The 24,768-nt window shown below is 41.7% G+C and overlaps 1 protein-coding gene across 4 annotated transcripts in view; it reads left to right on the top strand.

Moving 5' to 3' along the window:
- ccdc146 (coiled-coil domain containing 146) overlaps nt 1-24,768 on the top strand; it is a 143,711-nt gene that overhangs the window by 71,903 nt on the left and 47,040 nt on the right. For all 4 annotated transcript variants that reach the window (XM_080207452.1, XM_080207453.1, XM_080207454.1 and 1 more), the window contains 7 exons: nt 3,330-3,506; nt 5,730-5,803; nt 7,878-8,105; nt 9,339-9,525; nt 13,108-13,200; nt 13,662-13,832; nt 24,536-24,624. In XM_080207452.1, coding sequence (XP_080063578.1) covers nt 3,330-3,506; nt 5,730-5,803; nt 7,878-8,105; nt 9,339-9,525; nt 13,108-13,200; nt 13,662-13,832; nt 24,536-24,624 — 1,019 coding nt within the window. The remainder of the gene's footprint in view (nt 1-3,329; nt 3,507-5,729; nt 5,804-7,877; nt 8,106-9,338; nt 9,526-13,107; nt 13,201-13,661; nt 13,833-24,535; nt 24,625-24,768) is intronic.

Here is a 24,768-nt window from a genome sequence, read left to right as displayed (position 1 = left end):
AACCATTTCTTTTAAGACTCTAAGATGAAATCCATCAAGACCTGAGGAGTTGTCTGCTTTTAACTCTAATAATTTTCTCAGTATTCTTTCCCTGCTAATTGCAATTATTCTAAGAAATACCCTCCCTTTCATCACCATATTCAAAAGTATTTATGGAATGTTATTTGTACCCACTTCATTGAAGACGGAGGCAAAATATCTATTCAATTCATTTGCCATGTCCTTAATTTACAATATTAATTCCTCATTCTCACTCTTTAATGTCCACTTTACTTAAAGTTTATTTATTAGTCACAAGTAAGACTTACATTAACGCTGCAATGAAGTTACTGTGAAATTCCCTAGTCGCCGTAGTCCAGTGCTTATTTGTGTCAATGCACCTAACCAGCACATCTTTCAGAGTGTGGGAGAAAATCAGAGCACTCGGAGGAAATCCCCGCAGTCAAAGGGAGAACACGTGAACTCCATGCAGACAGTGAACCAAGTGGGAATCGAACCCGGGTCCCTGGAGCTGTGAGGCAGCAGTGCTAACCACTATGCCACTGTGCCACCCTCAGGTGATGGATTTAGGGGAGAATTCTCTGGCCTTTCATGCTGGCGGGATTCTCTATTCCCACTGGCAGCGCACACTCTCCCATAGAATTCACGGCAACATGGAGTGATGTCAATGGGAAATCCCATGGACAACGGCAGGACCAGAGAATCCCACTGCTAGTGAACAGCGCACCACCTCCTACTGCCTAGAAACACGTGGCTTGGAAGCCGGAGAACCCCCCTTACATTTTTTTAAATACCTGTAGAAATTCTTACTTATTATATTTCTAGTAGCTTTCTCTTATACTATAATTTCTCCCCTCTTATTAATATTGTAGTCATTGTCTGCTGTTCTTTATATTCTGAACAATCTTGTGACCTGCCACTCATCTTTGCGGAATTACACACTTATTCTTTCAATGTAGTACTATCTTTAACTTATGATATATCACAATTATAATTCCTTAATAAAGCTATCATTTTATGTCTAATACACCCTCCCATCAGAAGTGTTTTCCTATTTAATGTAAAATGCTGGAAATGTTCAACAGATCATTTGTGGAAAGAGAAACAGAATTTTAGGTCCATGATCTTTCGACCTGAAACGTTAACTTTGTCTGTCCATAGATGCTGTCTGACCTTTTGCAAATTCCCTGCATTTTCTCTTTTTATTTCAGATTTCCAGCATCCACAGTGTTTTGTTCTTGTTTTTCTAAATGCTGCCTGATTGTCGTGAAGCATTCTGAGCTATAGATTATGGTGCAAATGTGTTAAAACAATACAGATAGTCATTCAACCAAGTCCTTCCCCAGTAAAAACATGTACAATCTGTCTATTAGTCATTCAGCAAAGGGTTTCAAACAGAAAAATTTTTCCGAATGTCCAATTGGAAGTTCAGTAGTTCAGTGTTACTGCACTATGGAGAAGCATATAATGCCAGATGTTAGACAAAAATCATGTAGAAGTAATGTTCTAACCAACAGCAGTTCTTTGTAAACATTTCTTAGTAAAGGATTTATTGTCAGGAACTCACTAATTGTTTTTCTTGTAAAGCAATTGCCAATACAGAAATACAGTGCACACACAGATCATTGCCAATTCACAGGGTACATAAATTATACTAATACTAATACATTGAGAAAACAGTAGAGTTTAAAATTCTTACCATTGATTATTTAAATATAGGTAGTCTTAAGAATCGACAAAATGTAGCTTTAGAATAGTGAAGATAGTTTTCTCATTTGTTGTATTCATTTTATTGCAGCAGTACAGAGGCTCTGGAAAAGTTGGTTCTTCCCTGATTTTCATTGTTATCAGTAATATATTGGATCTCATCAAAAGTGACTTCTTTTTAATTATTAGCATCATCCCTTACAAAACAGTTCATTTGCCATCTCAAGGACCTGCAACCAAAAACTTAACTGTAACTTAAAAAATAGGAGCAAAAATAAAACTCCACCAATCAATATGATAATAGCTGATCTTCTGCCTCAACTTACTTGCCCACCTGCTCCCCATATCCCTCAATTTCTTTGAGAGATCAATGGTCAGTCTATCTCAGGGTTAAACACATTAAAACATGGTGCATCCATAGCTCTCTGGGTTAGAGAACTCTAAAATATTACAGACCTTTGAGTAAAGAATTTCTCCTCATCGCAATCCTTAATGATCAACTCTTATCCTGAGACTGGTTACTGTGTTCTAGATTTTGTAATCAGAGGAAACAATCTTTAAATGTTTACCATCTCAATTGCCTTTGACACTTGTCTGTTTCAATGAGACCACCACTCATTATTCCAAACTCCGAAGAGAATAGGCTCAATTTACTCAGCTTCTCATTTATACGACAATCCTCATCCCAGAAACCAAACAAGTGAACCTTCACCGTACTGCCTCCAATCCAAATGTAACTTCTGTGAACACAGAGATCAAAACTGCTCACAGTATTCCAGGTATGGTCTCACCAACATTATATTCAACTGTTGTAAGACATCCTTATTCTTGGTCTCCAATGAATGCCAGACTCCAATTTGCCTTCCTAATTGCTTGCCATACCTACTTGCTAACTGGAGATGCATGGAGATAGATTTAGGTTTATGAATGTAGAGAAGACCAGCTCATCAACTCTGAAGAAAGCTTGATCATGCAGTTATCCAACCAATTCCACTCTGTCAAGTTATCAAGCTCTGCTCAGTTACTAACATTCAGTTCCTTGATTTGTAACCGTACCTAGTGCAGGCCAATGTAACAGGAAACAAAGTCAAGTGGAACTACCGATAGAAAAGTGAAAATACCATCTATGCTGTTCACTGTTAGTGATTTCAATGCATTGCAAAGAAAATATCCCACCAATAATTCCTAATTTTCTTCATCTACCTGAAGAAAGTCTAGCCCTAAGACATGGTATAATTCTAAGGCATGAACGTAGGTCGTCTTGGTGAGAAATTCCTACATATTGTCAGAAACCTGAGTGCCAATCTTGGGCCAGGAATTTTTCAGGTTTGAACTTTGTCAAGTGGATAAAGTGAATACTATACCTCAAGATGTGGTGTAGTAGAAACAAGAGGCAGCAATGCTTTTCACATTATCGCAGTGAATATTTGCTGTCCACCATAAAACAGATAGACCCATGATTTCTAATGTCAGATGGAGACAAAGTATCTGCTGGTAATCAATAAATATCAGTAATCAATGTTGATTAACGATTTTCAAAATCTTTCAGTTATATTAAAGACACTTTTTATCCCTCGAGCTATCTTTTACTTTTTTGACTTGGTTTTGGTTTGTTTTTGCAGGACTTTGAAAGGAAGACAAAAGTGTTGAGGGAAAGTTGTATTGAACTAAGTAGAGAGATTTCACAGAGGAAACGCGAAATTAAAACAATAAAAGAAGAGTTGGAAAATAAAATGGAAGAAGTGAAAAATGCGCAAAAAGAACTGGAAGATAAGCTAGAAGAAGAAGAACGTTTGAAGGTAAGAAAGCCTGAAACTGCTTTTCAATAAGTGTGTATTTCTTCCCATTTTTGGATATTCTGTGTTATGCTTCAGAAACATTTTAACCATTTACCTTAAACACATGTATAGCCACATTAAACTGCTTGGCTGTTAGACAAATATTGAAAATGTCTTTGTCATATTTGTACTTGTGACAAAATAACCTTTAGAAACAGGCAGGGTTAGAAATAGGTTTGAACTTTAAGGAGCTCTCAGTAAGCTTGCTGCTGCAAAATAGTCAAACAGCTTAACACCAAGCAAACACTGAAATAATTGAAAACAAATAAGCAATTTTCAAAGTCCAAACAAATAAATCCATTTTTTCCAAAATATGAGAAGCTTTTTAAATGGATACAAGTGTTTGTGAGGCAATGTTCAGATCTCCAAGTGACTTAATAATTGTCAAGGCCTTAGTGACTCATGCACACCAGATGCATAGACTGTCAAAGCCACAGGATTTTAGGACCTGCCCCAGGAATGGGATTTTCTTGGAAATGGATAAATCCTGACATCAGGATCTTGGGTCTCAACCCTGAATGGGTGGGTAGCAGATCTGTAGCAGCAATCTTGCCTAAGATGGCCATTTAATTGAGGATTGCAGGCTGACTCTCCATGAGCAAACATAATCAAAGGGCCAACAGCTCTGCAGTACCACTGACAGAGCTGGTCACCACTGAGGATGCAAGGTGAGTGAGAGGGCATCACTGTTTTGAAGCACTCTCGGGAGAGCCAGAAATGTTTTTTCTCTGTTAGGGACAGACAGACAAACCTGAGCAATTTGAGGGGCAACCCCTCCAATGGCAACATTTGAGCCATGGGGACAGCTTTTCCCTTGCCGCTCCCTTGTTGGGCCATTGAGCCTGTAGCATAAGGGCCAGGAAAACACAGAGCTAATGTGGGACTGAGATACATATGTGGAAGAAACCAATCCTCAGTGCAGCTTATCAGGTCACAAAAATGCAGGGACAATTCAAGTCCAGGAAAGCAATTTGCGAACACCCAGCAGACTGACCTTGCCAGCAGTGCAGTGCGAAGCACCCTCAGAAAGATCAGTATCCTGAAAATACAGCCCAATGCTTCCGCTGCAAAGGACAGTGACACTTTGGTAAACTGCAAATCAAAACCCCAGCACTGCACAGACAACCAAACATAGTCCATGAGGTCAAGATTGAACACCCAGAAGACACAGCCATTTTTGATTGAGCTTAAAGAATTAAGTTATTCATTTTGGATTGCTGACATCCTGGTAAGTGGTCACCTGACACTTTTTAAGTTAGACACAGATGCTCATGTCACAGCTCTATCAGGTGAGGAACCGTGACCCCAGGGCCACTGGTTTTGCATGGTGGATGCTCCATTTTATGGAGCAGGGAAAAATCAATTCCCTTTCATAGGCATGATCTTTGAATCGCTGAAGTATGACAATGAACAAATCTTTAAGCTGATGTCTGTCTATTGTAATCAGCCTTTCTGTAATAATGCACTCTTAAATGGCCCTTAATTATTTAAATTAGTTACTACTTCCACTCCTAATGTGGCTGTCCGACACTTTACCAGCTCCTAACCTGCCAGGTAGGGCCTGGTAAAATTCTGCCCTCAGCCTCAGTGTCCCATGGTTAGCACTGCTACCTCACAGCACCAGGGATGCAGGTTTAATTCCAGCCTTGGGTGATTGTGTACATGGAGTTTGCACCTTCTCCCGTGTCTGCATGCGTTTCCTCCCACATTCCAAGATGTGTAAGTTAGATGGATTAGCCATGTAACAGTGTCCCAAGATGTGTCGGTTAGGGGTATTAGGCTAAGTATGTGGGGATAGGATGGGGATGGTTACATGCACCTGCCACTGGTTAAAATTGTGCCTTTCATTCTTTTATTAATGAAATAATAGACCAGTCGATGGTCATCTAAGCCAATTATTCATGATATGACCAATTCTTCCTCTTCAAGAGAGGTTGTATTCTAAAAGAACATTGGGTGGAATTTTACAGCCCCATCATAGCGAAGTCACAAAAGTGGTGAGGTGTTGATAAATCCATTGGCTTGAGCAGGACCAGAAAATCCTGCTGGTGGGTAGGGGTTGTAAAATTCTACCCCTAGTTTATCCATTGGCCAGTATTGATGCACTGTGGTATTTCAATTATCTGCACAGATCACATATAAATTGTTTTCCAGTGAGTAATAACTTTTTTTCTTTGGTGATAGATCGATCTGGTCCAATTGCATACTGTTCCTGGTCAGCTGGCCAAAGATATAGAGAAATTGAATCGCAAAAGAAAGTACGTTCTTGTTAGAAAATTGAAAGCAAATGGTTACAATTTACACTTAAGTGATGTGAAACTACATTGTGTGACGTCAGCATCGATCACAGGCATTTCTTTGAATCTTGTTCATTTCCTGGGAACTGTGACTTTGTGTTTCCATGATATTTTGAATGTTGTAATCAGCCTGCGTTGCTAATATTTTGAAACACCATGCCTATCACTAAGAGAATGATTTGTTTTTTTTTATTGCTTCATGTGTTGTGGGCCAGCATTTATTTCCTTGCCCTAATTTCCCTGTATGGCTTGTCAGGCCATTTCAGAGAGTAGTTAAGCAAGTGTGGGCTTGGAGTCACAAGGAGGCCAGATGAGGTAAAGGCTCCAGATGTCCTTTCCTAAATGGCATTGGTGAACCAGATGGATTTTTAATGATTAGCTTTACTAATGAACTAAATTAATGTTCCAGCAGTTGCTATGGTGGGATTTGAACCTATATCATTACCCTGTGCCTCTGGATTACGAGTCCAGTGAGATTAACATCTCATCCCACCATGTCTAATGCTAGACTCCATAACGTAGACAAAAATTGTTGCACTTAAAATTTCAATTTATTTGTAAAAGTGGTTCTCTTCAGGATAGAAATTATCAACACACAACAGAACATTCTACTCACTTTTTAAAAACTTTTTTTTAGACATACCCTTAACCTGCCAGCTCCCAAAAATTCCAGGTTCTCTAAACCAGCCACATTTGATATTTGGGGACAGCATTTTAACCACTGGGCAGAGGTTTGGGTGTGGGTGGGGAAATAAATGGCTGAAAAATATCTGCAACCCAGCAACTTAACATAATCCTGCCCACTTCTGGGTTTTACTGGAACATGTTTCCAGGTAATCAAGAAATTGTGATGGAGTTGTTGGGTCAGTTATTTAAATGTGCAAACAAACATATACCTCAGGATTCCTGTTTTAACAGCCAGCACACAGGATTTTCTGAGCTGTGTGGAACTGATCAGGAGCAAAAAGGTGGGAGCACAGCAGCATGTTATTGATCATTGAAACTAATCGGCTGGAGAATCTTAAAAGGCAAAACTGTATAGCTGGTTCCTTGGCTATGTGAAAGACATGTGCCCATAGTATTTCTTCTGAGAATATTGTTTCACTGCTTTAGTGGTGATTCTAGTCCTCTGGATCACTAGGCCAGTAATATAAGTATGGTGCTACTGTACCCATTTGCTAAGGCCTAAGTGCCAAACAGGGTAGCACTCATTACATCATAGGAATTAGGAGGAGAAGTAAACAAATTCAGCCCTTCGAGCCTGCTCTGCCATTCAATCAGATCATGGCTAATCTCTCCCAGGTAATTCTAATTGTCAAACAAAGAGTTCAGTTAAGGGCCTCCAAACACTTCTTGATGGACTTCCTTTGTTGTTTCCCTGTTATTTTGCCAGACCAAAAAATTTCCAAAATTTAGAGCTCTATAAATGCAGCCAATCTTTAAGTAACTGCTTTCTTGTGAAATATTTGCTGAAACAGCCCTTTATATAGCAGCAGAATCCAGAGTGAAAACAGAACTAGAAACTGAACTACATACCTAATTATCTAGTTTTCTATCCCTCCAACTGGAAGATGGTAAAGACTGCTTGCTATGTCCACTCTTAATAAAGCTCAAAATAGTTAAAAAGTAAATAAAATTTGGTTATGTTCATTTGATTCCTCTCACATTACAATCAATGGTAGTTGTAATTGCTTATGTATAATTCATCGTGTTTGGCACAAGAAATGTTATACTGTTCTCTCCTTCCATTGTCTGTGAATGAAAGCTTGCAGAGAAATGTGTTACGTCTGTGTTTATCCTGGTAATTTCTTAAGATGAAATAAAGTAGAAATATAGGCTGGAATTCTCTCAGTTCGCCTGCCGTGGGAATTGTCGTAGGTGGGATTGGACCATGTAAAGGTCCTCGAATGGGATTCTCCAGTTTTGAGGTGAGCCCGGCCGGAGAATCCCACCCATAAATTTTCATCATAACTGCAATAAATTCAAAACTTTGTAGTTGTAGTTTGTTAAAATGCAATGTTCTTTTTTACTGCAGCAATTTGGAGAAGGTAAAAGCAGATATAGATTCACAACGCAATGAACTTCTTGGTTTAGTACAACGGATAGAAAATAAGTGCAGAATGGTAGAAGATGAGAAATTGGAGGTAATGAAAGAGTTGGATGAAAAAAGGGCTACACTGGACAGCAAAGAACAGGACTACAACCAGCTAGTTAAGATGACTGAGCTGGGCAAGGAGAATGAATCTGTGTTAATGGGAGAAAGGTTTGTAACAGCACTGAACTTTGCCCCTGCTGGCATTGTAACAAAGATCTTTGTGCTTATCTGTATTTACAAAAGTAAATTGTGAATGGTAATTCCCGAATGGGAAAGTGGCATGTGATGGAGAAGGAAAGTTTCACCTGTTTTCTTTGCATGATATTTCCTAAACTGTGCAATTGGAGGAAACCACAGCAGTTTTTAGGTGTTATAATTTCACATTTTTTGCCATTCCTTCTTATTCACAATTCAGTTTTCTCCTGCCAAGATCAAGATCTGATAAAGCAATCCTTCTACCACATAAAAATGTTCATTGTTTAAACCTATTTGTAGAAGGGATTGAAAATCCTGAGCTCTCCCAGATGTACTGAAATAAGTGTTTCCTTTGATGAGAGAGTGTTTCTCCCTGCCCCAAACGTGGCCATGGACAATGAATGTAGGCATTTGGTGAGCTCCAAATCTGAGTGTGCCACTCCTCTAGCTTCTTCAGCACAATGGACCCTTGGTGTCCAGTATATCTAGTGAGGTTAGACAAATGACCTGTTTTATGGTTCATGGGCTTCCAAAGAAAATAGTAAGTCTTTAAAAATTAGTTAGTTACCTCTGCATCTAAAGAGTTAATGTTTTCACTTGTTTGTTAGTCTCTTTGTAAACAATATGGGGGCAATCCTCCCAAAAAGATTTTCAGGGTGCATTCTTATAACCTCATCCTGCTGTCGTTTGGAGAGACGAGGTGGTAAGATTGGATGAGAGGTGAAAAATACAGTTTGCACCCAGTTTCATGCCTCCCCAGACCTTACCGGCCTTGTTTTGCTATGTACTAGATAGGGCACAAAGACATTTTCAATACAAATGACGTGATTTACATGCAATTAGTGAGTCCTGGACACAATCGTCTGGGCTCACCTGTACTTACCTCCTTGCCAGTCGAGTTTCACACTAGCGAGAATCACAACTGGTCTTCACCAACGGAGATCAGTGTGGGGGGTGATGGAGGTGACAGGAGATTTCCCAATGTACCTGGCTTCATCCATGAATTTAGGCCCTGCCCTCCCCACTGGCAAGAATCGCATTCGGGCTCTTTTTTTGTACAAATGCCATAAGATTGTAACTTGCGGCTCGCCATAAAAAAAGCGCAATTCTTTCCTGTTTTCTCACACTTCACCCTTTGAATTTCTTCGTAAGATCATGCGCTAATGTGTCAAAGAAGTTTGAAAAACCCTCTTTCAATATTAACAGAGCTTCCCTGGACATGCATTTACGTTACATCCAAACAGAAAAGAAAATATTATCTGACACAATAGTTGTGAAGCAAAGAGAGAAGGATCGAGAGCTCAGAAAAATAAAGAAGAAAGATAAACAGTTGAAGTCTGCAATGGATACTGTGGCATATGCTGAATTTACCTATGAAAAGATCAAAGCACAGGTATGTTTCAGTTAGATCATTGCAATCTCTGTATTTACCTTATAGTTAAAACTATTTGGTTGTTACATCTCACAGATACATAAACTCAGAGGTTATAACTTGGAAGCAGACCATTTGACCCAACTAGTTTATTTCAATGTTCACACTCCACACAAGCTAAATCATATTTTGATTCTATATGCCTTAAATTATACTTCATACAATCCAACCTAATTTTTAAAGTTGAAATGTGGCAGTATATTTTTCCTGTTTTGAGGATGAGATCAGAGGCAGTTGGGTGTATAATTTCATGCCACCAGCTGGTCTTCCAGTTTATTGGGGCGGCTGTCTCCCACTGACAAAGTGGTGGGTGACTTATTAAGCTGACTGGAAGGCCAATTAGGGCTATGGATTGAGGCCAGCTTGACTCTTCCAACTTCCTTGCAGGTGAGCAGGAGGCCACTGCTTCAGGCAGGCTCTGATGCAATGGAGAGCCTTCTCAACTTAGTTTATTTATTAGTCACACGTAGGTTTACATTAACACTGCAATGTAGTCGCTGTGAAACTCCCTTTGTCGCCACACTCTGGCACCTCTTCGGGTACACTAAAGGAGGATTTAGTATGGCCAATGCCCCTAACCAGCACGTCCTTCAGAATGTGAGAGGAAACCGGAGTACCCGAAGGAAAGCCACGTGGATGCTGGAAGAACGTGCAGACTTCACACAGTAACCCAAGCCAGGAATCAAACCCAAACCCCTGACGCTGTGAGGCAGCAACGCTAACCGCTGTGCCACCATGCTGCCCCAACTTCATGAACCTGCCTGTCATCTTTAATTGACTAGTAAGCACACTTTCTGGCCACTAATCACAGCAAAAGCATCTTGTACTTTCTTTAAATATGTAGATATGTAGATCAGGCTATATCTGTAAAGATAGAAATATGTTGACATGTAACCTGTTTTCTATTAATTCCCAGAGTTTTTTAAACAATTCAAATTTTCAAATTGACATGGTGAGATTTGAGTTCATGCACTATAGACGACCAGCCCTGCAATATAATTAGGACACAAATACCAAAATACACATCAGAAAATAAAAGCCTCCAATCTCTCTTTCTTGTAATGCATTACAAAACTGCATTCTTGTTTTAAATTACATGTCTGCTGTTGATAGATCAGATAACATCCATATCTCATCTAATATTTTAAAATTGCTGGATCCTTCCTTCATATTTTACACAAAAGCACAGTTTAGAAAAACTGTAAGTTCAATTTGTCATTGTCACCTTCAGGCAGGTTTCATCAACTGGAACTTGAGCACTGATCTGACTAATCTTTTGCGTGGATCTAAAAGTCCAAAACTTTATTATGATATTACTGTGAATTTTATAATGTAATAAATCAATGCATTATTAACCAAGATTATTACCTATGTTATCAAGAAATTTTGTTTTCCAGTAATAGACTATATCAGTAAAGATAGAAATATGTTGATATGTAACTGGTTTTCCATTAAATAGCGGGGTGGGTCCCAAAGCAGCAGGGAGACAGAAGAGAAGGTTAAGGACAAGCAGAGAAGTTAAAGAGAGCATATTAAGTAGTAAAGGCCATGTCAGTAATCCTAGTACTAGACTGATTAGGCAAAAGCAAGACAGACAGTAAGGGAAGTCCAGATTAAACTGCATTTATTTCAAAGCAAGAGGCAAGGCAGATGAACTCAGGACACGGATGGTACTTAAGACTGGGATATTATAGCAATTACTGAAATGTAGCTAAGGGAAGGACAGGACTGGCAGCTCAATATCCTAGGGTACAGATGCTATTGGAAAGATAGAACAGGAGGTAAGAGAGGAGGGGGAGTTGCACTTTTGATTAAGGAAAACATCACGGCAGTACTTAGAAGGGATATATCCAAGGGTTCACCCACTGAGTCTCTATGGGTTGAACTGAAAAATAAGAAGGGGAAATCACTTTGATAGGGTTGTACTATAGGCCTCCAGATAGTCAGCGGGAAGTTGAAGAGCAAATCTGTAAGGAGATCACAGAAAGCTCCAAGAAAAATAGGGTGATAATAGTGGGGGATTTTAATTTTCCCAACATTGACTGGGACAGCCATTGTGTTAGGGGCTTGGATGGAAAGAAATTTGTTGAATGTATTCAGGAGGAATTTCTCATTCAGTATTTGGATGGCCCAACTAGGAAGGGGACAAAACTTGACCTTCTCTTGGGAAATAAGGAAGGGCAGGTGACAGAAATGTTACTGAGGGGATCACTTTGGGACCCGTGACCATAATTCCATTTGTTTTGAAATAGCTATGAAGACCGATAGGTCTGGCTCAAAAGTTAAAATTCTAAATTGGACAAGGGCAGTTTTGATAGTATCCAACAGGATCTTTCAGCAGTTAACTGGGGGAGTCTGTAGGAAGGCAAAGGGATGTCTGGTAAGTGGGAGTCTTTCAAAAGTGTGTTACCCAGTGTTCAGGGTAAGCACATTCCTCTTAGAGTGAAGGACAAGGCTGTTGGAAGTAGGAAACCCTGGATGACTCGGGATATTGAGGCCCAGGTCAGGAAGAAGAAGGAGGCACATGACATGCATAGGCAACTGGGATCAAATGGATTCCTTGAAGGGTATAGGAGTAGAGTTAAGAGAGAAATCAGGAGGGCAAAAAGGAGACACGAGATTGCTTTGACAGATAAGGCAAAGGAGAATCCAAAGAGCTTCTACAATACATAAAGGGCAAAAAAATAACTAGGGAGAGAGTACATCCTCTTAAGGATCAACTAGGTCGTCTACGTGCAGATCCACAAGAGATGGTGAGATCCTAAATGAATATTTCTCATCTGTATGCACTGTTGAGAAAAGCAAGGATGCTAGGGAACTTAGGGAAATTGGCTCTGTTCATCAGATTGATGATGGCCATATACCCAAAGATCTTTTGTAGTGAATTGACCCTTGGGTCATGACCTCTCAACAGCCATTTCTATGCTATGTGGTCAGCTGCAAGCATGATATGAAGACCGTGGATATTGATACTAGGAACTAGGGTTCTGTGACTGATGGCTGTGACCTCTGGGGGCTGACTGTTTAGAATGGCATTGAAATAAATGAAAAGCTCAGCTGACCAAGAAGTGAAAACAGAGGTCAGTGAATTGTGTATATTCTCAGCCCCTGTCTTCTGCTGCAGCAAATGCAGCACACACTGCCTTGCAAGAGTGATGTTCCTGAGCTACACCAAGCAATGTTTAACACAGACCAAAAGAGAAAATGTTGGAAAATCGCAGCAGATCTGGCAGCATTTGTAAGAAGAGCAAAGAGCTGATGTTTCGAGTCCACTTGACTAAGAGTCACCTGGACTCAAAACGTCAGCTCTTTTCTCTCCTTACAGATGTTGCCAGACCTGCTGCGATTTTCCAGCATTTTCTCTTTTGGTTTCAAATTCCAGTATCTACAGTAACTTGCTTTTTTCCAATATTTAACAGAGTTGACCACTGACCATGATGCAAACTATTCTCTCAAGAGGAAGGCTTCCACAGATTTCATGCAATTTATGATTGTTTTCAACACACCTGTTTTTTTTCAATTTTTCATTTCTTTTAATTGCAGGTGGAATCTATTCCTGATGAGGGAGGATTATTGGACAGGAGAAATGAACTGGAAAGTGACGTTAAAAGCCTGAAAAGAAAACTAGCAGACCAGGTAAGTTGTCAATTTAAATAATTATTATTGGGATATACATGGTTGCAAGTCAACATTTATTGCCAAATACTAGTTGCCAAGAATGAGAGGTGGGCCTTAACCTTGTACTCTTGCAGTCTTTCTGTCAGTGATAACCGTAGAATGATCATAGGTAGCATTCAGAAATGGATAACTTTTTTGGCTTCATCCTCCTCCCTAACCAAGTGACTCTGGTCTAATTTTATTGAAATGGACCTCCTCACAAACATGGAGCTGGCTGTGGATTGGGAACCTGTTTACGATTAAAAACAATAAGACTAACTGTAGTATTTTGTATTCTGAATTTTTTAAGAATTAGTTTCTATTGTTCACTCCTAAAATGATTGATAATGAACTGAATGATTCACAAAGGACTCTAACAAAATTCTTTTATTGTTTTCTGAAATATAACCATTATAATACCAACTTTATTTTACATGCAGCTTGCATTGACTGAGGTAGAGGTTCTTTTGTTACGTAAGTATATGCTGGAAGAAGATAATCTCATCGCAGAGCAAAGGCGGGCCCGTGAAGAGGTTGGGAATCTAACTCGCCTTGCCCAGATCAGGTCTGATGAGAAAGATCAAAAAGCAAGGGATCTTATGAATATTCAGGTACTTCTAAATTGCTAATTTCTCATTTTCATTTTGAAAATTATATTCAAAAGAGTTGAAGAAGAATCACAGAATCACACAATGCAGAAGAGGCCCTTTGGCCCATCAACTCTGCACCAACGTGTGAGAAACACCTGAATTTCTACCTAATCCCATCTACCAGCACTTGGTCCATAGCCTTGAATATCACGACATGCCAAGTGCTTATCCAGGTACTTCTTAAAGGATATGAGGCAACCTGCCTCCCTCCCTGACAGTGCATTCCAGACTGTCACCACCTTCTAGGTAAAAAGGTTTCTCCTCACAACCCTCCTAGACCTCCTGCCCTTCATCTTGAACATATATCCCTCATGACTAACCCTTCAACTATCCCTATCCAGTCTGTCCACGCCACTCATAATCTTTTACAACTCAATCAGGTTGCTCTGCTCCAATGAAAACAACGCAAGCCTATCCAACCTCTCTCTTCATAATTTAAATGTTCCATCCCAGGCAGCATCCTGCTGAACCTCCTCTGCACCCCCTCCAGTGCAATCACAACCTTCCTGTGATGTGGTGACCAGAACTGTACACAGTACTCTAGCTGTGGCTCACCAAAGTTCTATACAACTCCAACATGACTTCCCTGCTTTTGTAATCCATGCCTTAATTGATAAAGGCAAGTGTCCCACACCTTTTTTCACCACCCTACCAACATGCCCTTCTGTCTTCAGAGACAAACACGCCAAGGTCCTTTTGTTCCACATAATTTCCTGATGCCATGCCATTCATTGAATACTTCTTTATCAATTTACTCCTTCAAAAGCGTAACACCTCACACTTTTCAGAGTTAAATTCTGTCAGCCATTTATCTCCCTATTTGACCATTCCGTCTATATCTTCCTGTAGCCCAAGACACTTAGTCTCACTGTTAGCACCTGGCCAATCTTTATATCAACAACAAACTTACTAATCCCTATCTCCACAAATAATAGGGGACCCAACACAAGTCTCTCTGGTGTGTCACTGGACACTGGCTTCCATTTATTAAAGTAGCCTTATGTCATCACCATCTGTTTCCTACAACTGAATCAATTTTGAATCTACTTTCTCAAATTACCCTGTATCCTCTTTGCATTTAGCTTCTTTACGAGCCGCCGATGTGGGAGCTTGTCAAAGGCTTTGCTGAAATCCATATAAACTACATCAACTGCACTACCCTCTTCAAAACACCTGGTCACCTCCTCAAAAAATTAAATCAAATTTGTTAGGCCTGACCTCCCTCTGATGAAACCATATCGATGATCCCTGATCGAGCCTTGCTTCTCCAAGTGGAGCTAAATGCTCTCCTTCAGAAGTTTCTCCAATAGTTTCCCGATTACAGACATAATACTCACTGGTCTGTAGTTCCCTGGTTTATCTCTACAACCCTTTTTAAATAGCTGACCAACGTTAACTTTTCTCCAGTCATTCTGGTACCTCCCCCATGGCCAGAAAGGAATTGAAAATTTGGGTCAGAGTCCCTGCAATCTCCTCCCTTGCCTCCTACAGCAGCCTAGGGCACAATTCATTCAAACCTGGAGTTCTATTCACTTTTGAGACTGCCAATACCTCCAGTACCTTGTCCTTCCCTATGTCAATTTGCTCAAATACCTTGCAGTCTTTTCCTGAATTCCATACCATGATCCATGTTCTCTTGGGTGAAGATGGATGTGAAGTATTCATTCAACGCTCTACCAATGTCCTCTAGCTCCACTCACAGATTGCCCCCGGTCCCTAATGTGTCCTACTTATTTCCTGGTTATCCTCTTCCCATTAATATACTTATAGAATATCATGGGATTTTCCCTACTTTCTGATATCCCCTCTTTGCTTTCCAAATTGCTTTCTTAAGCTCCACCTTGCACTTCCTATACTTCACTAATGCATCCACTGATTTGCTCCCCTGTACTTGTTAAAAGCCTTTCTTTTCCTCCACATCGTATCCTGAATATCTCTGGACATCCATGGTTCTCTGGGCTTGTTACTCCTTTCTATCACCCTAGAGGGAACATGTTGGGCTTACATTCTCTCCATTTCCTTTTTGAACACCCCCAACTGCTCTTCTGTAGATTTTCCTGTTAGTAGCAGTTCCCAATCTACCTTAGCCAGATTACTGAACTCTGCTCTCCCACAATCCAAAACTTTTTTTTTTGCAGCTTGCCTATTTCCTTGTTCATAACAAGTTTAAATTGTACTGTGTTGTGATCGCTATCACTGAAGTGCTTCCCCACCACTACCTCAACCACCTATCTGGCTTCATGATCTAAAAGATTTTCCTGTACACATTTCAAGAAATCTACACCATCCAAGCCTGTAACACTATATATATCCCAGTTAATTTTGAAAAAAGTTGAAATCACCTAATATAATTACCTTATTGTTTTTACATGAATTGTGCACATATTTGTTCCCTGATATTCCGCTATCTATTTGGGGGTCTATAATAAACACCTAACAATGTGGCTGCCCCTTTTCTAGTCCTAAGCTCTACCCACAAAGATTCATTCGGTGCCCCTCCAAGATATCATCTCTCTCTACTGCTGTAACTGACTCCTTAACTAATAATAAGAACATAAGAAATAGGAGCAGGAGTAGACCATCCAGCCCTTCGAGCCTGCCCCGCCATTCAATAAGATCATGGCTGATCTGTCGTGGCTCAGTTCCACATTCCCGCCCTCTCCCCATAACCCTTAATCCCCTGTCTTATCAAAAACCCATCAACCCGCGTCTTAAAAATATTTAGCGAGGTAGCCTCCACCACTTCAACGGGCAGAGAACTCCAGGGATTCACCACCCTTTGAGTGAAGAAGTTCCTCCTCAACTCCGTTCTAAACCGCCCCCCCTTTATCTTGTGGCTGTGCCCCCTAGTCCTACTATCCTTTCTGAGCAGGAAGAGTCTCTCCACCTCTATCCTATCCATCCCATTCATCATCTTATACGTCTCAATGAGATCTCCCCTCATTCTTCTAAACTCTAACGAGTACAAGCCTAATTTATTCAGCCTTTCCTCATAGCTCAACCCCCTCAACTCCGGTATCAGCCTAGTAAACCTCCTCTGCACTCCCTCCAAGGCCAAAATATCCTTGCGTAAGTACGGCGCCCAAAACTGCACACAGTACTCCAGCTGCGGCCTCACCAATGCCCTATACAGCCGCAGCAAGACCTCTCTACTTTTATATTCAATGCCCCTCGCTATGAAGGCCAGCATCCCATTCGCCTTCCTGACCACCTGCTGCACGTGCAAGCTGGGTTTTTGCGACTCATGCACAAGGACCCTGAGGTCCCTCTGCACCGTCGCCTGCTGCAGTTTTTCGCCACGTAAGTAATAATCCTTCCTACCAAAGTGGACCACCTCACACTTGCCAACATTAAATTCCATTTGCCATTTCCTGGCCCATTCGCCCAGCCTATCTAGATCCTTCTGTAGACTCTCCACACCCTCCGCACAATTTGCCGTTCCACCAATATTGGTGTCATCAGCAAATTTCGACACCCTACACTCGGTTCCCTCCTCCAGATCAATGCAATGCCTCCTCCTCTTTTACCTCTTAATAAGAACATAAGAAATAGGAGCAGGAGTAGGCCATCTAGCCCTTCGAGCCTGCCCTGCCATTCAATAAGATCATGGCTGATCTGCAATGGGTCAGTTCCACTTTCCCATTTTCTCCCCATAACCCTTAATTTCCCTGTCTATCAGGAACCATCTACCCGTGACTTAAACATATTCAGCGAGGTAGCCTCCACTACTTCAATGGGCAGAGAATTCCAGAGATTCACCACCCTTTGAGTGAAGAAGTTCCTCCTCAACTCAATTCTAAACTGTCCCCCCCTTATTTTGAGGATGTCCCCTCTAGTTCTGTTTTCCTTTCTCAGCAGAAAGAATCTCTCTACCTCTACCCTATCTAGCCCCTTCATTATCTTGTAAGTCTCTATAAGATCCCCCCTCAGCCTTCTAAACTCTAACGAGTACAGGCCCAGTCTATTTAATCTCTCCTTATAAGCTAACCCCTTCATTTCTGGTATCAGCCTGGTGAACCTTCTCTGTACTCCCTCCAAGGCCAATATATCCTTTCGCAAATAAGGGGACCAAAACTACACACAGTACTCCAGTTGCGGCCACACCAGTGCCTTGTACAGTTGCAGCAAGACCTCCCTGCTTTTATATTCTATCCCCCTCGCTATAAAGGCCAACATTCCATTCACCTTCTTGATCACCTGCTGCACCTGCAGACTGAGTTTTTGCAATTCGTGCACAAGGACCCCCAGGTCCCTCTGCACAGTAGCATGGTGCAGCTTTTCACCATTTAAATAATATTCCTTCCTACTATTATTTCTACCAAAGTGGATAACCTCACATTTGCTAACGTTATACTCCATTTGCCAGGTCCTCGCCCACTCACTCAGCCTATCCAGATCTCTCTGCAGACTTTCCACGTCCTCCACGCAATTCGCTTTTCCTCTCATCTTCATGCCATCTGCAAATTTTGTTACCCTACACTCAGCCCCCTCGTCCAGATCGTCTAGGTATATGGTAAACAGTTGAGGCCCCAGCACCGATCCCTGCGGCACCCCACTAGTCACCAACTGCCAACCAGAAAAGCATCCATTGATTCCAACTCTCTGCTTCCTGTTAGATAACCAATCCTCAATCCACGCTAACACTTTACCCCCAACTCTGTGTACCCTAACCTTCTGCAGCAACCTTTTGTGAAGCACCTTATCGAATGCCTTCTGAAAATCTAAAAACACCACATCCACCGGTTCCCCACTGTCTAACACACTAGTCACATCTTCATAAAAATCCAGTAAATTCGTTAACCATGACTTCCCCTTCATGAATCTGTGCTACATCTGTTTGATCAAACCGTTCTTTTCTAGGTGTCCTGCTATTTCTTCTTTGATGATGGATTCTAGCATTTTTCCAACTACAGACGTTAAGCTAACCGGCTTGTAGTTCCCTGCCTTTTGTCTGCTACCTTTTTTAAACAACGGTGTAACATTAGCTGTTTTCCAATCTGCCGGCACTTCCCCAGAGTCCAGTGAATTTTGATAACTAATTACTAAGGCATCTGCTATTACTTCTGCCATTTCTTTCAGGACCCTGGGATGCATTCCATCTGGTCCCAGGGACTTGTCTACCTTCAGTCCCATTAGTCTACCAAGCACTACCTCTCTAGTAACAGTAATTGTATTAAGGACCTCATCTCCTCCCAATCCTCTGTCTTTAATATTTGGTAAGCTATTTGTGTCCTCCGTGAAGACCGACACAAAAAACTTATTTAAAGTCTCAGCCATTTCCTCATTACCCACCGTTAAATCCCCCCTCTCGTCCTCCAAGAGTCCAACATTCACTCTTTATATATTTGTGAAAACTTTTACTATCATTTTTTATATTTAGAGCTAGATTAGCTTCATACTCCATCTTTCCTTTATCACTTCCTTCGTCATTCTTTGTTGTTTTTTAAATCTTTCCCAATCTTCTAATTCCCCACTATTTTTAGCCGCTCTGTATGCATCAGTTTTTAATTTCATATTCTTTATTTCCTTCGATCTTCACGGCTGGTTATCCCTTTTCTTACAGTCCTTCTTTACCGTCAGAATATATTCCTGCTGAGTACTGAAAAAGATCTCCTTAAAAACCCTCCACTGTTCCTCAGCTGTCCTACCAACCAATCTGTGCCTCTAATCTATATTAGCTAATTCTGCCCTCATCTTACCATACTCCTCTCTGTTCAAGCAGAGGACACTGGTGTGGGACCCTACTTTCTCACCCTCCATCTGCATCAGAAATTCAACCATATTGTGATCACTCATCCCAAGAGGATCCCTCACAAGAGGATCCCCAATTCTACTTGCCTCGCTACACAGTACCAGATCTAAGATAACTCTGTCCCTGGTAGGTTCCGTTACATACTGTTCAAGGAAACTATCCCGACAGCATTCCAAGAACTCTTCCTCAAGCCCACTGCATCCGACTTGAGTCAACCAATCAATATGCAGATTAAAATCCCCCATAATTATCGCCGTTCTGTTTTTGCACGCATCAATTATTTGCTTGTTTATGGCCCACCCCACCTCAAAATTATTATTTGGGGGCCTATAGACCACACCCACCAGTGACTTTCTCCCCTTACTATTTTTTATCTCCACCCACAACGATTCCACATTTTGCTCTCTGGACCCGATATCTTCTCTTACTACTGCCCTGATATTATCCTTTATTAACAGAGCTACCCCACCTCCTTTTTCCTCCTGTCTATCTTTCCTAAATGTCTAATACCCCTGGATATTCAGTTCCCAGTCCTGGTCACCCTGCAACCACGTTTCCGTAATGGCCACTAGATCATACCCGTTTGTGCCATCAGCTCATTCACTTTATTTTGAATGCTTCGTGCATTCAGGTAAAGTGTCTTTATGCCAGCCTTTATCTGAACCCTATTTGTAGAAACGCTACTAACCTCTCCCGTGCCCCCTACTCCTTTAATTAGTGGAATATCCTCAACATTAACCTGCACTCGTACCCTCTCCTTTACTTTAGATTTTGTAATTCCACCCCCCCCCCACTAATTAGTTTAAAGCCCTATCTACAGCCCTAGTTATACAATTCGCCAGGACTCTGGTCCCAGCACGATTCAGACGAAGACCATCCCATCTGAACAGGTCCCATCTGCCCCAATACTGGTGCCAATGCCCCATGAATTTGAACCCATTCCTCCCACACCAATCCTTGGGCCACGCGTTCACCTCCTTAATCCTATTTACTCTGTGCCAATTTGCGCGTGGTTCAGGTGGTAATCCAGAGATAACCACCTTGTTGGTTCTGCTTATTAATTTGGTTCCCAGCTTTTCATACTCAGCAGATCCTTAGTTCCTGTCTTGCTTATGTCATTGGCACCTACATGAACCACGACAACTGGATTCAGGCACTGCCTCGCCTCAAGATTCTATATCCCAGAATGTTGAGTTGCCAATCATGTCTTTCCTTCAAACATATCTCTCTGATGGCTACTATATCGCACTTTCATGTGTCAATCATCACCCTCAACTCATCTGTTTTACCTCTTGGCATTAAAATAGAGGCCATCTAGCCTTGCCTTATTCCCTTGAAACTTAGTACAGCTGTACTCTCCCTGACTTGATTGTTGTACTGTATGGTCCTGGGTCTTTATTTTGCTAACAGTCTGTGTCCCCTCCCTTGTCTAATTAATTTAACTCCTCCCAGTAGCACTAGGAATACATCTCACAAGGATGTTAGTCTCGTGCTGGTTCAGATGTAGACTGTCCTGCTTGTCCAAGTCCCACTTCCCCAGAAATGGTCCCAGCGATCCTGGAATCTGAAACCCACCAACTCTTAAGGGACACATTCAAAGAACAAAGAACAACACAGCACAGGAAACAGGCCCTTCGGCCCAACGAGCCCGCGCCGCTGTCCCACTGTCTCAGTGTCCTATTCATGATTTTAGCCTACGCCTAATGTGCGAGGATCAGGGAGGTCCAATTTAGGGACAATTTAGTACCCAATCAATCAGCCTAAAAGCACATCTTTGGGGATGTGGGAGGAAACCGGAGCACCCGGAGGAAACCCACGCAACCACGGGGAGAACGTGCAAACTCCCACAGACACAGGCCCAAATCCATGTGTCCGCACAGCAACAGAGATAGTCTCTGAGCTGTCATGTTGCCCTCGAGATGGTCCAGTTTAAGCACACTAACGACATGAAGCAATAGGCAACTCCCGAAGCAACGTCCAAGAGCAGCCCACTACAACCTGCCGCATGCATGCCCCTTGCTGGACTTAAATGCCTGTGGAGACAAAAAAATTCATTATTAAACAGGCAAAGACTAACATCCCTGAGGCAAAACGTATTCCCAAGCCTACAATGTTTAGTAAGGCCTGCTATATCCCCCTATATGTAGCCCGCTCATGTGGCTGTCTAAGTGACTCTTAAACAAGCCTAGCGTGCCTGCTTCCACCACCTTACTCGGCAGTGCGTTCCACACCCCCACTACCCTTTGCGTGAAAAACTGCCCTCTAATATTTGTCTTATACCTAGCCCCCCTCACCCTAAGCCCGTGACCCCTCATTCTATCCATTTCTAATAGCGGAAAAAGCTTACCACCATTTACTCTATCTATCCCCTTCATAATCTTATAAACCTCTATTAGATCCCCCCTCAGCCGACGTCTCTCAAGGGAAAACAGCCCAAGTTCATTCAATCTTTCCTCGTAAGACAGCCCTTCCATACCAGGCAGCATCCTGTATTATTCTCCTATTTCTGTGCTCGCTAACACATGGCACTCAGAGTAAGCCAGAGATTACAGTTCAAAGAGGTCCTGCTTTGTAGTCTGCTGCCTAACTCTTTGAATTCTTGATGCAAGACCTTGTCTCTCTATCTATGTCATTGGTACCAACATGTACCATAACCTCTGCCTCATCACCCTCCCCCTTCAGAATGCCATGCAGAAGTTCAGTGACACCACAGACCCAAACACCAGGAAGGCAACATCCAACCTGAAGTCACATTGACAGCCATAGGATTACAGCCTATCTGTGCTCCTGACTATAGAATCCCCTATTATTATTTTCTTGCCTGTCCCTACACCCCCCTCCTGTACATACAGGCTGCTTTGGTGCCAGAAGCTTGGCTCTGTCTGCGCTCCCTGGAGGAACCAGCGCCCTCATCAGCCTCCAAAATGGAATACTGATCTGTGAGTGAGACCCGAGAGGACTTCTGAACTACCTGCTATATCTCTTGGTCTGCCTGGTGGTCACCCGTTGACTTCATTTCTTAAGTCCCTTCAGCTGTGGTGTAACCATCTCTCTAAATGTATTACCAACAATGCTCTCAGACCCGTGGATGCTCCAGTGTCCCCCACCATTGTTCCAACTCTGAAACGCGAGCTTCCAGGAGCTGCACTTGGACACACTTCCTGCACGCTCCTAGCCCTGGGCAATGGAAATGTGCCCAGCCTCACACATGGAACAAGAATAGCAAACTACAGCTTTGACCTCTCCTGCCATTCCTAAACCCTTTTAAGTTTAAAAACTTAAGATTTTTAAAAAAATAATTAAAATAATTCCTTACCCTTACCTAAACAATGACTTAGAATTTAATATGGTTTGGAAATACCCACGAGGACCTACATACACATCAGCTGTGCCCGTTGGTCATATGTCACTTTTTGAACTGTGTTGTCTGATCAACTTCTGTCCTCACTGGACTTGAGGAGCTAGCAAGGAACATGAGAACAGCAACATCCTCCTCCCATACTTAACTCTCCATGTCTCACTCTCTGCACTTTAAGCCTTGCTTATATACGTTAGGCCTGTCCTACTTCAGTAAGCAGATTTAACCAGCTTACCTAATTAGCTGGTCCCTATGAGGTTCAGCACTAGAAATGCTTCCATCAATCTGGCATTTATTTGCTTTATATTAATATAAATTAGCAAACAACAAAAGATATATATAACTAGAAAAATGGTATATTCTTCTTTTGAAGATGATTAACAAATCAAAACATCAGAGGGAAAATTCTGGAGTCAGGGTGAAACATTTTTAGAACCGTCAAATATTAAGGTTCAAATTTCATAGTGTTCTGCTCATCAATCATCAAATTGTACAGGGTGATTTTAATCCTACTCACCTGCAGAAACTGGGTTGGGCGGGTGGGGGTGTTGGGTGTGGCGGTTGGATGGCGAGTGGATGGTTTTGGCAGCAACGTGGTTAAAGTCCCATTGTTTTGCACTGGATTCTCATTCGAACCTGCTCATCCCTGCAGAGGAGAGGGATATCAGCAGCATCCTGCCTTAGGTACAAATCAGCCACTGATGAGATAACTATGAGGCATGAAGATCATTTTGATTAGCACGTGGGTACAAGAGTTGAAGTCTGAAGAAGAGGTTCAGAATATTAAACTAGAGTGTTCCTCTAGATTAAACAAAAGATTAGACTTCTCAGCCCAAGAATTCCCCCACCTTACCCTTTCTGACCTCCCAACTGTGGGGTTCTTATGAAACCTCTCCCAACCACCTGAGTGCTGGAGAGAATGCGAAGGAGCATGAGAGTCTCTGAGCCCTAAATTTCTATGAGTAGCCCTTTAGTAGATCTTATTGACCTTGTCTGCACTGTTCTGAACCTGCTGATCCAAGCAAAACAGGCATAAGGCATCAACCTCACAACACCAGTGGGGGAATTTTTTGTTCAACCGCCACAAAATGCGATTGGCTGGTGGCAGGATCTTCTGGTCCCACCATTGTCATTGGGGTTTCCTGTTGAATACACCCCTCACCGCTGGGAAACACACGGCAGGGCTGCACCAACAGCAGGACCGGAAAATCCTGTCAACATGAACGGCTGGAAAATCGTGGCTCTAGTTAACTGTCTGATGGACATCTTTATTGAGGTTCTCCCCTGCCTTTTGCAAAGGCCCTCTGAAACCAGGGAAGTTAAAAAAATTCCACTCATGAGTACCACACCAATCCCATGTGCGCACCACCATCATTACAGGTGAATGGTTAAAATCAGTTCCAGAGAAAGAGATAGAATGAAGAAAAAAACAAAAAGACAGATTATATAGGCAGAAAAAATTGGGAAACAAACCAATTTCAGGAAAAAACATGTTTTAAGAAATGCCTTTTGCTCACAAGATCAATCAGTTATTTCATTTTGCTCGTCAAATAGCAAAAGCGTGATCGAACTATCGAAGAGCTGAAAAAAGAAAAACTGTCCTTGCAGGATTCTCAAAAGAAACACAGACAAATGCTGATCAGGTAAGAATATTTTCCATTATATGAGTGAATTTTTATCAATGTTTTCATCTGTCTCTTCCAGGCCTACCTATTATCCACCTCAAATATGTCAAACTTCAGGCAACATTTATTCTTGTACAATAACTCAAAAGCAGACTTTGTTCT

The sequence above is a fragment of the Carcharhinus amblyrhynchos genome, chromosome 19 (assembly GCF_965287045.1).
Source record: "Carcharhinus amblyrhynchos chromosome 19, sCarAmb.v2.hapA, whole genome shotgun sequence".
Classification (NCBI taxonomy): domain Eukaryota; kingdom Metazoa; phylum Chordata; class Chondrichthyes; order Carcharhiniformes; family Carcharhinidae; genus Carcharhinus; species Carcharhinus amblyrhynchos.
Note: the sequence above shows the minus strand (reverse complement) of the source record. Positions and strands in the feature narration are given on the sequence as shown.